Source organism: Macaca nemestrina, chromosome 8 (genome assembly GCF_043159975.1).
Source record: "Macaca nemestrina isolate mMacNem1 chromosome 8, mMacNem.hap1, whole genome shotgun sequence".
In the NCBI taxonomy this organism is placed as follows: Eukaryota; Metazoa; Chordata; class Mammalia; order Primates; family Cercopithecidae; genus Macaca; species Macaca nemestrina.
Window position 1 is genome coordinate 51,231,040 of NC_092132.1, and position 12,933 is coordinate 51,243,972.

The window sequence follows — 12,933 nt, forward strand, 5'->3', positions numbered from 1 at the left end:
TGTCCTATTTCTTCTGATGGTCCCTGCATGCAGCCCATGAGACACATCTGCATGTGTCCAGCTCTACTGTAGATATAACATAGGTACTTTCTTTTTCCTCCCCCAACCCAAAACCAAAAAACCTCTAAATTTCCATATATGTCAGTGGATGCAAACTGTCAGTGGATGGGTAAGAGGGTGTAACTACACAAACGGAATGAATTCAAGTTTGAGCTCCTACGTGGGATTCTTGCTGCATATAAAAAGACCCACAATTCTCACCTCCCAAAGTAGGATGGTCTGGAAGCTGTCGGAACTCGCCCAGAGCTGGGTGCAGAACCAAGTCATAGCCACTGGCTTGTAGAACTCCCTGGACTGAAACCCTGACAGGAATGAAATACTTAGGACCACAAACTATAGCATGGCAGAGAGGATCCTGCCTGGTCTCTGCCCTGTGTTATCTTTGGTGTAGAGTCAGTCTCTGCAATTGTTCCATGAAGTTGCTTAGAGGCAATCTAGGGTTGGCTTCTCTTTGTTTAGTGATACCATTTGCCATGTGCATTAGTGTCCTAGGGCTACAGTAACAAATCACCACTGATTTGGTGGTTTAAAACAGAAATCTGCTCTCTCCTAGTCCTGGAGGCTGGAAGTCTGAAGTCAAGGTGCTTGTAGGGCCGCATTCCCTCTAGAGTCTCAAGGGGAGAATCTTTCCTTGCCTCTTCTGGCTTTTGTTGGCATCTAGTGTTCCCTGGCTACTTGTGGCAGCCTATCTCCAACTTCCGGCTTCCTCCTCCAGATCATTTCCTCCTGTGTGTGCATCTCTGTGTTTTCCTTCTTACAGGTACACCTGTCATTGGATTTAGGGCTGCCTCTAAATCCAGGATGATTTCATCTCCAGAGCCTTAACTAGTGATATCTGTGAAGGCCCTATTTGCAAATGAGTCCCATGCTCAGGTTCTGGTAAACATGAAGTTTTGGGAGGGAGCACTAGGTGTTACAGGCTGAATGTGTCCCCCATGCCCGCAAAATTATATGTTGAGGTCATAACCTTCTGTTCTAGGCTACATGTTCCCCCTCCCCCAGATTCATAGGGTGAAATTTTAACCCCTAGTACCTCAGAATGTGACTATATTTGGAGATAAGGTTTTTAAAGAGGTCATGAAGGTAAAATGTCCTTACGGTGGGCCCTAATCCAGTATGACTGGTATTGTTATAAGAGGAAATGTGGACATAGGGAGGTTCAGACGGAAGGTGCTGTGAGGGCACCGGAAGGAAAAGACAGCCACCCACAAGCCCAGGAGAAGCCTCGGAAGAAACCAACCCCTGCAACACCTTGATCGCAGACTTCTGTCCTCCAGAACTGTGAGAAAATAAGTCTCTGTTGTTTTATCCGTGATACTTAATGACAGCCCTGGCTGACTAATACACTATTCAACCCATTACATGATAGGATGAGAAGAATCAAAATAAATCTAAGAATGTTTGTCTGCTATCCCGAGTTATTCTTGGTGTTTTCTAGGAATGTGCTTATTCAGTGAAACTATTTTAATTACATGGAGCCTGTAATGGTTGGATTTCCTTCTTTCCTTCCTCATAGGTAACAGTATTGGGATCCTTACTGCACATGACAGCGATGAAGAAAATACTGCCAACAGTTTGTTGAACTACAGAATTGTGGAGCAAACTCCCAAACTTCCCATGGATGGACTCTTCCTAATCCAAACCTATGCTGGAATGTTACAGTTAGCTAAACAGTCCTTGAAGAAGCAAGATACTCCTCAGTACAACCTAACGATAGAGGTGTCTGACAAAGGTTAGTATCACTCCATTGTCTTGAGTACAAATCATTGTTTTCCTTCTAGCTATGACTTACTTGCCTGCTCTAATGTCTGGTATGTTATAGAAGGATGCCATTTAAACCTTCTTTGCTTCCTTTGTGAAACACACATAACATAGAGATAGCTGGTTGAACACTGTAAAGGCCAGAGCTGCAGCTCAGGCACCATTGTTGTGTTGGTTTGGGTCCTATGAGAAGCAGATGCCAAAAGGAGATTAAATATACAAGGATTTTATTGGTGGGGAGCCTGTGAGAAAAAATTGCAGAAGGGCACAAAGAAGGCTGGGAGAGTCATCAGACCAAAATGCAAGCCTGATGCCTGACCCTGAGTGAAGGGGAGATGGAGAAGGAAGGCTGCTGGGAATGTCCTAGACTAGAACAGTCTAAGGAAAGCTCGGCACAGCTGTTGGGGAGTCTAAAGGTGGCTGTCAAAGGAATTCATTGTCTTTGAAAACGAGCCTTACCATTGCTGCTTTTCTCAGTCACTGGCTGTGGACAGTCCAGAGGAGGTGAGGTCTCAGTGCGAATGTGGTAATAGATTCCAGAGCACACGGTGGGGCCGTCGTCAGTTAACATCCTGTTGTTGGAGGTCTGCCAGGCACATTCTGCAGACCATGATCACAAACAGGAAAACTAATTGTATTTCCCAATACTTGCTTTCAGACTGAAAGGGCTCTACTGTAGGAAAGTGGAGAAGAAGCGCATCTTTCGGGAAGTTCTGTCTTATCCTATCAGCTTCTAGTTGGCCATTTGACAGTATCAGGAGACATTCTTCCCTATACTCCTTACACAATTGCAGAGCAAGTGGTTCTTAATCTCTGTTGGGTCACAAGAGCCTTTGAGAATCTGATAAATACTATGCATTCTCAATCAGTTGCACACATTGTTAAACAAATAAGCACGGACACATAAAATACATGGATTCAAAGAGAGACTCATTTCAAGGACACTCACACTCCTAGAAGGTCTTTTGAGTTAACTCATACTGAATCTTTGATTACCATATAATTCAGTAATTGTTCTGTTGGCTGACACAGGTATGGAGAACAAATAAGAAACGTTTCACACTGTGCTTCATGTTTCTCTCCTTGGCAGGGATATTGAGATACTAGGCAGAAGCCAGGTTTAGTAGGGCCCCAATGCAGAATGTTTGAAACCTAGTAATTTGACAAATATTAAGGCCCTAATATTTGTCTAGCATTATTGTAAGAGATAGAACAGATGTAAGTATAATAAATCTTCCCTATCCACGACAAGCCAACAATTTCACACTCTCAGCAGTCCATTCTTTCAGCAGTTATTCCACATTTACCTATTTGAGGCACCATGCAAGGTATTGGGGAGACATAGATGATTCTATCCTCAGGGAGCACTCATTCTGGTAGAGGAGATGGACACGTGAGTCAGTAAATTGCAAGGAACCGCACAAGGTAGCCCATGAAGGAAATAAGTGACTCAGTGGAGGGAGAGAACAGGTACAGCTTTCTGGAAGAGGTGTCTCTGAGCTGGCCTTTGAAGGATGAATATGACAAGTTACAAAATCATGTAGGGCTTATGGGAGAGTGGGAATCCATGTGGAAATGCATGGGAACCTGGAGCAATTTGAAGATAAAGTTTAAAGTGGGAATCAGATTACAATTGTTTATTTGCATGAGTAAATCTACAGAAAATATGGACCAGATGATAAAATATATTCAAATACGTGTGTGTGTTGATACAACTAAACATTCAACTGTGCACTACAGAAAACTAGAGACTAGGTTATAATTAACACAGTTTTACATAAAACCAAGGAGGGCCTTTTACCCAGAAAGGCCCACTGCTGGCCAAACGAGGTGTGTGCAGAGCAGTGAGCCTGTGGGTTCCGGGTTTGGGACCACTCCAGTCTTCAGCCATTCTTGTTGCCTACAAACGTTCTGAGGACCAGCCTTAACTTCAGTCAATATCCACTTGGTTGTAATTGGATTGTTAATAGATTCTGTCCCTGGGATCATCTCCAGTGCATTGAGTACCCACTCTAAACTACCTGGGAATATTAATCAGGATCCCAGCAGGAAATGGAGGCTCCCCTCAAAGAGTTTAAAGAAGGGATTGTATGCAAAGGTTGTGGGCAGGGTTAAGGGAAACCAACAGGACGTGTGAAGCACAGTGAGCAGCATTTTCTGCCCTAAAACCCAAAGAAGTCAGGGAGGCGAGCATCCCCCAAAGGAGCAAGGCCTGTGCCTGTCACTAGAAGAGGGCTGTTGGCAACAGGGGTGTGACACCCCCAGCCACGTTCTTCCTATTCTCCCTCCAGTCTTTTGCCAGGCTTCCCATTGGCAGAACCCAACTGTTACCCTCAGGGTGAGGATGTGCATTGATGCAGTTCGTAAGATCAGCCCCTTGGGCTACAGAGCACAGACAGAGGAATGGATGGTGGCTGCAGAGGACAAAGGGAGCCTCTGGGTTTGAATCCTGGCTCCATCACTAGTTAGTTTGTGTGATCCTGGTCAGGTTACCTGAACTTCTCTATTCCCTGGCTTCCTCATCTGTTAATTAAATGGGAATGACAGTAGGACTATATCATGAAGTTATCATGAAGATGAATGAGTAACTCGGGTAAAGCAATACTGTTGCTGGTATCTAGAGGCCACTAACAATTGTATTATGATGAAAACATCAGTTCTGTTATTCACATTTTACAGATAAATGGAGTGAGGCACCCAAGCTCTCACATATATGCTAAGTGGCAGAGCCAGAGTCCAAACAGTGAATTCCAAGCCCAGAGTCTTAACAATTATGTCTAACCATGGTTAGAACAACAGCAACCCAACAAAGAACCTGTCATTTTATTTCTTGTTCTGTCTCCCCCAGGCATCCTGTCCCCACCTGCACTCCACACATATCTGGAATCTAGCTGAAGCTGCTATCTGCCTAGGTCTTGGAATTGTGAAACCCATCCCTGAAAGCCTGGGTGATTTCTCCAGGGATCCAGGAGCTACCTCTGTCCCCACCTTGCTTCCTGCAGGCTGGGTAGCCAGACTCTTGTGAATAGCTAATTGTGCCAGTTCCTCCCTTACTTAGAAGATAGCAGGCCCTTGAACCTCCCCATCATAGTAGGCAGAGCAGATGTAGGATGGATGTGTTCAGACAAGGAGAGACAGCCACTGGGATGCTCAGAGAAGGCTTTCTGGAAGGATAGTTTTGCTCTGGACTTTAAAGATTACTTAAGTTTCACTAGTCAGAAAAAGACTGCTTCACAAAAAAGCCATCCTGCTCAGGAACAGCCCGTACGTAACTTTACGTAGGAGGACAGCAGGTGGACAGCAATGAAAAACCCAGAAAAATCTCTCTTAGATCTGTCTTTAGCCACCCTGCCCCACACATGGTGACCACTTGGGTACAGGTGGGAAGCAGAGAACCCACTCTCGGCATAAATTGCATGTCAATTGCAAAATTGTGGCTATGGCTGTCACTTCACTTGCCAAGTATTTTCTTGTGGATTTCTGATTTTAATGCATGATTTTCAGTGAAAATTTTTATGACATATGACTTTGGTTTTCAGATTTCAAGACCCTTTGTTTTGTGCAAATCAACGTTATTGATATCAATGATCAGATCCCCATCTTTGAAAAATCAGATGTGAGTAGTTGTCATTATTTTTCTTTACTTTGTTCATTTTACTTGACCCTTTCTTCTGGGATAAAGACACAGACAGTAGCTAGGAAAAGTGCCAGACTTAACAGGTAATCTTGATCAGTGCACCAATAACCCAGAGGCCGTCTTCAGTGAAAATCTTTGGGGGAACAATAACACTATTATAGGTGTCTGGGAACATTTGTTTATAAACTCCTGCCAATAGCTCATTTATTCCAAGGGCTTCTTAAAAACAACAACCACAGTCTTTGTCAAATTGAAAAAAGTTGAATGGCGGCTTGCAGTTTGTCATTATATATTTTTGTGTATAGGACAATAAATAGATTTACTGCTAGGTCTCAAGCATTTTTAGTCAAAAATTTAATATTTGGAATGTTAGCAATTTAATTTATAATAATTGGGTAAGAGAAAGGAAGAAGAAAAAATTAATCTATGACTTAAGCCAAAGAAAAATGTGTCCAAGACATTTGAGAGAATTCTAACTGGACAGAAAGAAAAAAGTCAATTTAGAACCTCAAGAAAAATGCAAATTACTATTTTCTTATCATTGATAGGGCGTTCAGACTTGGTGATGACTTTATCATTGTTTCCCTTAGGAGGGAAGTCTCTATTTATTTTGAAGGAGCAAGAAGCCCATTTGACTAGACTGTTATGTTATTTTTGAAGTCAGTTATGAGGCAGCCCAGAGCCCTGTGATGATGTTCATAAATCAAAATAGGGACAAGGCTGTGACAAAGAAAGGAATTGATTTATGAGGGGGATAGGGGTGGGAAGAGGTGTGAGTGGATATGTCTTGTATAACAGGCACTGAGGTTCAGCAGGCATCAAATAACTCATTTCTTCTCAGCCTCCATTCTCTTGGGCATTTGATCCTTTGCTAACTTTGTGACCTCCTTGCCTTTTATCGAGACAGTGTTTTTTAGATTGAGGGTAAGAATCCTGCACTTGAGGTCTCAGAGCTTAAATACTTATCTGGCGACAGAGAGAGTGAACCTGCTTCTTTCAATGCCGTGGTCCTCTCTCCTGATCCCTACTTAGAACCCTCTTTAGAATCATAATGCCAAGAGAGACGATCTGGGGGATTTTTAGCGGAGTGGGAGATGGTCTAGGCCAGTGTTCAAGAGAACAGGCTTTGGAGTTGCACAAACATGGCTTTGAATCCCAATCCTGTGACCCACTAGCTGTGTGACCCTTGGTGGGTTTAACTTCTCCAAGCCTTTGCTCCTCGTAAGTGGAGATGGTAACATAACTACTCCATACGATGTTTTGTTGCTTTTCTTTACTGAGCACTTACTATGTGCCAAGAATTTAGGAGCTTTACATGCATTGTCTCCCTTAATGCCCACAGCAAACATGAAGTAGTTTCCATTACTATTGTCTTCATTGGACAGATGATGAAACTGACACTTAAAGAAGTGAAGTAACTTGCTTCAAGCCACCCAACTAATAAAAAGCAAGCCTATGATTCATATTCAGGCTGTTTAACCCTAAAGTTCAAGCTTTTAATCAACCTCCATTCATTGGTTAAGAATTGATTAAATAATGTATATAAAGTGCCTACTACCTGATAGATACTCAATACATGGTGGCTATTTATATCATTACTACTACAATAATTAAGTTATTTAACAAATTGGATATAGAAGGGGGAATTTGTTTTAGAATCCTACCAGTAGCTCTCTGAGATATTGTGTTCTTTGGTACAATGGATATCGGCTCATGAGTATGACTGATGTTAAAATCAACTGCAATATATTCATCAATAGGAAAAAACATGCCCCATGAAGATTGATGCAAACTATGACTTGTGTCTATTCTGAAACCAGAGAGATAAGTTTGTCCTTTGGCTTTGATGACAATAGACCTCATTGTTTCCTTCTCCATTTTCTCCTTAGTATGGAAACCTGACTCTTGCTGAAGACACAAACGTTGGGTCCACCATCTTAACCATCCAGGCCACTGATGCTGATGAGCCATTTACTGGGAGTTCTAAAATTCTGTATCATGTCATAAAGGGAGACAGTGAGGGACGCCTAGGGGTTGACACAGATCCCCACACCAACACCGGATATGTAATAATTAAAAAGGTAAATAGCCCATTTATTTAATATAATTTGTCTTTGTTTATGGGTTAATTTACTAATGACAGTGTGAGGATCTATAAGCAGAGGTGATGTATTAGCAGCCGCCTCTCAGGCATGGTGATGGGTTCCTGGATGCCTGGATTCCTCTTAGTCATTCCTGTCTTCCTGACAGACGGAAAGTCAGGGTTCTAGACCTGGCTCTGTCGCTAGTTAGCCAAGTAAATTTTACAGGGAGGTAATGTCACATAAAATATATAAAATGCAGGATGAACAACTTTTTAGTATAAGTGTGTTCCTTGCAATATTTGGGACACACTTATACTAAAAAGTTGTTTGTTATTTATCTGAACTTCAAATTGAACTTAGTGTTTTATGTTTTTATTTTTTATTTTTATTTTTTTATTATTATACTTTAAGTTCTAGGGTACATGTGCACAATGTGCAGATTTGTTACATATGCCATGTGCCATGTTGGTGTGCTGCACACATTAACTCATCATTTACATTAGGTATATCTCCTAATGCTATCCCTCCCCTCTTCCCCCAATAGGCCCCAGTGTGTTATGTTCCCCTTCCTGTGCCCAAGTGATCTCATTGTTCAATTCCCACGTGTGAGTGAGAAGATGTGGTGTTTGGTTTTCTGTTCTTGCAATAGTTTGCTGAGAATGATGGTTTCCAGCTGCATCCATGTCCCTACAAAGGACATAAACTCATCCTTTTTTATGGCTGCATAGTATTCCATGGTGTATATGTGCTACATTTTCTTAATCCAGTCTGTCACTGATGGACATTTGGGTTGATTCCAAGTCTTTGCTATTTTGAATACTGCTGCAATAAACATACATTTGCATGTGTCTTTATAGCAGCACGATTTATAATCCTTTGGGTATATCCCCAGTAATGGGATGGCTTGGTCAAATGGTATTTCTAGTTCTAGATCCTTGAGGAATCACCACACTGTCTTCCACAGTGGTTGAACTAGTTTACAGTCCCACCAACAGCGTAAGAGTGTTTCTATTTCTCCACATCCTCTCCAGCGCCTGTTGTTTCCTGATTTTTTAATGATTGCCATTCTAACTGGTATGAGATGGTATCTCATTGTGGTTTTGATTTGCATTTCTCTGATGTCGAGTGATGATGAGCATTTTTTCATGTGTCTGTTGGCGGTATGAATGTCTTCTTTTGAGAAGTGTCTGTTCATATCCTTTGCCCACTGTTTGATGGGGTTGTTTTTTTCTTGTAAATTTGTTTGAGTTCTTTGTAGGTTCTGGATATTACCCCTTTTTCAGATGAGTAGATTGCAAAAATTTTCTCCCATTCTGTAGATTGCCTGTTCACTCTGATGATAGTTTCTTTTGCTGTGCAGAAGCTCTTTAGTTCAATTAGATCCTATTTGTCAATTTTGGCTTTGTTACTGTTGCTTTTGGTGTTTTAGACATGAAGTCCTTGCCCATGGCTATGTCCTGAATGGTATTACCTAGGTTTTCTTCTAGGGTTTTTATGGTTTTAGGTCTAACATTTAAGTCTCTAATCCATCTTGAATTAATTTTCATATAAGGAGTAAGGAAAGGATCCAGTTTCAGCTTTCTACTTATGGCTAGCCAATTTTCCCATCATCGTTTATTAAATAGGGAATCCTTTCCCCATTTCTTGTTTTTGTCATGTTTGTCAAAGATCAGATGACTGTAAATGTGTGGTATTATTTCTGAGGGCTCTGTTCTGTTCCGTTGGTCTATATCTCTGTTTGGTACCAGTACCATGCTGTTTTGGTTACTGTAGACTTGTAGTATAGTTTGAAGTCAGGTAGCGTGATGCCTCCAGTTTTGTTCTTTGGGCTTAGGATTGTCTTGGCAATGCAGGCTCTTTTTTGGTTCTGTATGAACTTTAAAGCAGTTTTTTCCAATTCTGTGAAGAAAGTCATTGGTAACTTAATGGGGATGGCATTGAATCTATAAATTACCTTGGGCAGTATGGCCATTTTCACAATATTGATTCTTCCTATCCATGAGCATGGTATGTTCTTCCATTTGTTTGTGTCCTCTTTTATTTCACTGAGCAGTGATTTCTAGTTCTCCTTGAAGAGGTCCTTTACATCCCTTGTAAGTTGGATTCCTAGGTATTTTATTCTCTTTGAAGCTATTGTGAATGGGAGTTCATTCACGATTTGGCTTACTGTTTGTCTGTTACTGGTGTATGAGAATGCTTGTGATTTTTGCACATTGATTTTGTATCCTGAGACTTTGCTGAAGTTGCTTATCAGCTTAAGGAGATTTTGGGCTGATATGATGGGGTTTTCTAAATATACAATCATGTCATCTGCAAACAGGGACAATTTGACTTCTTCTTTTCCTAATTGAATACCCTTTACTTCTTTCTCTTGCCTGATTGCCCTAACCAGAACTTCCAACACTATGTTGAATAGGAGTGGTGAGAGAGGGCATCCCTGTCTTGTGCCAGTTTTCAAAGGGAATGCTTCCAGTTTTTGGCCATTCAGTATGATATTGGCTGTGGGTTTGTCATAAATAGCTCTTATTATTTTGAGATATGTTCCATCAATACTGAATTTATTGAGAATTTTTAGCATGAAGGGCTGTTGAATTTTCTCAAAGGCCTTTTCTGCATCTATTAAGATAATCATGTGGTTTTTGTCTTTGGTTCTGTTTATATGCTGGATTATGTTTATTGATTTGTGTATGTTGAACCAGCCTTGCATCCCAGGGATGAAGCCCACTTGATCATGGTGGATAAGCTTTTTGATGTGCTGCTGGATTCGGTTTGCCAGTATTTTATTGAGGATTTTTACATTGATGTTCACCAGGGATATTGGTCTAAAATTCTCTTTTTTTGGTTGTGTCTCTGCCAGGCTTTGGTATCAGGATGATGTTGGCCTCATAAAATGAGATAGGGAGGATTCTCTCCTTATCTATTGATTGGAATAGTTTCAGAAAGAATGGTACCATCTCATCCTTGTACCTCTGATAGAATTCGGCTGTGAATCCGTCTGGTCCTGGACTTTTTTTGGTTGGTAGGCTATTCATTATTGCCTCAATTTCAGAGTCTGTTATTTGTCTATTCAGGGATTCAACTTCTTCCTGGTTTAGTCTTGGGAGAGTGTATGTGTCCAGGAATTTAATCATTTCTTCTAGATTTTCTAGTTTATTTGCGTAGAGGTGTTTATAGTATTCTCTGATGGTAGTTTGTATTTCTGTGGGATCAGTGGTGATATCCCCTTTATCATTTTTTATTGCGTCTTTTATTCTTCTCTCTTCTTTATTAGTCTTGCTATCAGTCTATCAATTTTGTTGATCTTTTCCAAAAACAAGCTCCTGGATTCATTGATTTTTTGGAGGGTTTTTTGTGTCTCTATCTCCTTCAGTTCTGCTCTGATCTTAGTTATTTCTTGCCTTCTGCTAGCTTTTGAATGTGTTTGCTCTTGCTTCTCTAGTTCTTTTAATTGTGATGTTAGGGTGTCAATTTTAGATCTTTCCTGCTTTCTCTTTTGGGCAGTTAGTGCTATAAATTTTCCTCTGCACACTGCTTTAAATGTGTCCCAGAGATTCTGGTATGTTGTATCTTTGTTATCATTGGTTTCAAAGAACATGTTTATTTCTGCCTTCATTTCGTTATGTACCCAGTAGTCATTCAGGAGCAGGTTGTTCAGTTTCCATGTAGTTGAGCAGTTTTGATTGAGTTTCTTAGTCCTGAGTTCTAGTTTGATTGCACTGTGGTCTGAGAGACAGTTTGTTATAATTTCTGTTGTTTTAAATTTGCTAAGGAGTGCTTTACCTCCAACTATGTGGTCAGTTTTGGAATAAGTGTGATGTGGTGCTGAGTAGAATGTATATTCTGTTGATTTGGGGTGGAGAGTTCTGTAGATGTCTATTAGGTCCACTTGGTGCAGAGCTGAGTTCAATTCCTGGATATCCTTGCTAACTTTCTGTCTCATTGATCTGTCTAGTGTTGACAGTGGGGTGTTAAAGTCTCCCATTATTATTGTATGGGAGTCTAAGTCTCTTTGTAAGTCTCTAAGGACTTGCTTGATGAATCTGGGTGCTCCTGTATTGGGTGCATATATATTTAGGATAGTTAGCTCTTCCTGATGAATTGATCCCTTTACCATTATGTAATGGCCTTCTTTGTCCCTTTTGATCTTTGGTGGTTTAAAGTCTGTTTTTTCAGATACTAGGATTGCAACCTCTGCTTTTTTTTGTTTTCCATTTGCTTGGTAGATCTTCCTTCATCCCTTTATTTTGAGCCTATGTGTGTCTCTGCATGTGAGATGGGTCTCCTGAGTACAGCAAACTGATGGGTCTTGACTATCCAATTTGCCAGTCTGTGCCTTTTAATTGGACCATTTAGTCCATTTACATTTAAGGTTAATATTGTTATGTGTGAACTTAATCCTGTCATTATGATATTAGCTGGTTATTTTGCTTGTTAGTTGATACAATTTCTTCCTAGCATCGATGGTCTTTACATTTTGGCATGTTTTTGCAATGGCTGGTACCTGTTGTTCCTTTCCATGTTTAGTGCTTCCTTCAGGATCTCTTGTCAGGCAGGCCTGGTGGTGACAAAATCTCTAAGCATTTGCTTGTCTGTAAAGGATTTTATTTCTCCTTCACTTATGAAACTTAGTTTGGCTGGATATGAAATTCTGGGTTGAAAATTCTTTTCTTTATGAATGTTGAATATTGGCCCCTACTCTCTTCTGGCTTGTAGAGTTTCTGCCAAGAGATCTGCTGTTAGTCTGATGGGCTTCCCTTTGTGTGTAACCTGACCTTTCTCTCTGGCTGCCCTTAACATTTTTTCCTTCATTTCAACTTTGGTGAATCTGACAATTATGTGTCTTTGAGTTGCTCTTCTCGAGGAGTATCTTTGTGGCATTCTCTGTATTTCCTGAATTTGAATTTTGGCCTGCCTTACTAGGTTGGGGAAGTTCTCCTGGATGATATCCTGCAGAGTGTTTTCCAACTTGGTTCCATTTTCCCTGTCACTTTCAGGCACAGCAATCAGACGTATATTTGGTCTTTTCACATAATCCCATATTTATTGGAGGCTTTGTTCATTTCTTTTTACTCTTTTTTCTCTACACTCCTCTTCTTGCTTCAATTCATTCATTTGATCTTCAGTCACCGATACTCTTTCTTCCAGTTGATCGAATTGGTTACTGAAGCTTGTGCATTTGTCATGTAGTTCTCGTGTCATGGTTTTCATCTCTATCAGTTCTTTTATGGTCTTCTCTGCATTGATTATTCTTGTTATCCATTCATCCATTCTTTTTTCAAGGTTTTTAGTTTCTTTGCGCTGGGTACATAGTTCCTCCTTTAGCTCTGAGAAGTTTGATCAACTGAAGCCTTCTTCTCTCAACTCATCAAAGTCATTCTCCATCCAGCTTTG

General features: G+C 40.7%; 1 protein-coding gene across 5 annotated transcripts in view; it reads left to right on the plus strand.

Annotated features, from left to right (window-relative positions):
• Positions 1 to 12,933, plus strand: part of LOC105497246 (cadherin 17) — an 87,417-nt gene that overhangs the window by 50,310 nt on the left and 24,174 nt on the right. For all 5 annotated transcript variants that reach the window (XM_011768224.2, XM_071067997.1, XM_011768223.2 and 2 more), the window contains 3 exons: positions 1,577 to 1,792; positions 5,361 to 5,437; positions 7,348 to 7,539. In XM_011768224.2, the coding sequence (XP_011766526.2) occupies positions 1,577 to 1,792; positions 5,361 to 5,437; positions 7,348 to 7,539 (485 nt within the window). The remainder of the gene's footprint in view (positions 1 to 1,576; positions 1,793 to 5,360; positions 5,438 to 7,347; positions 7,540 to 12,933) is intronic.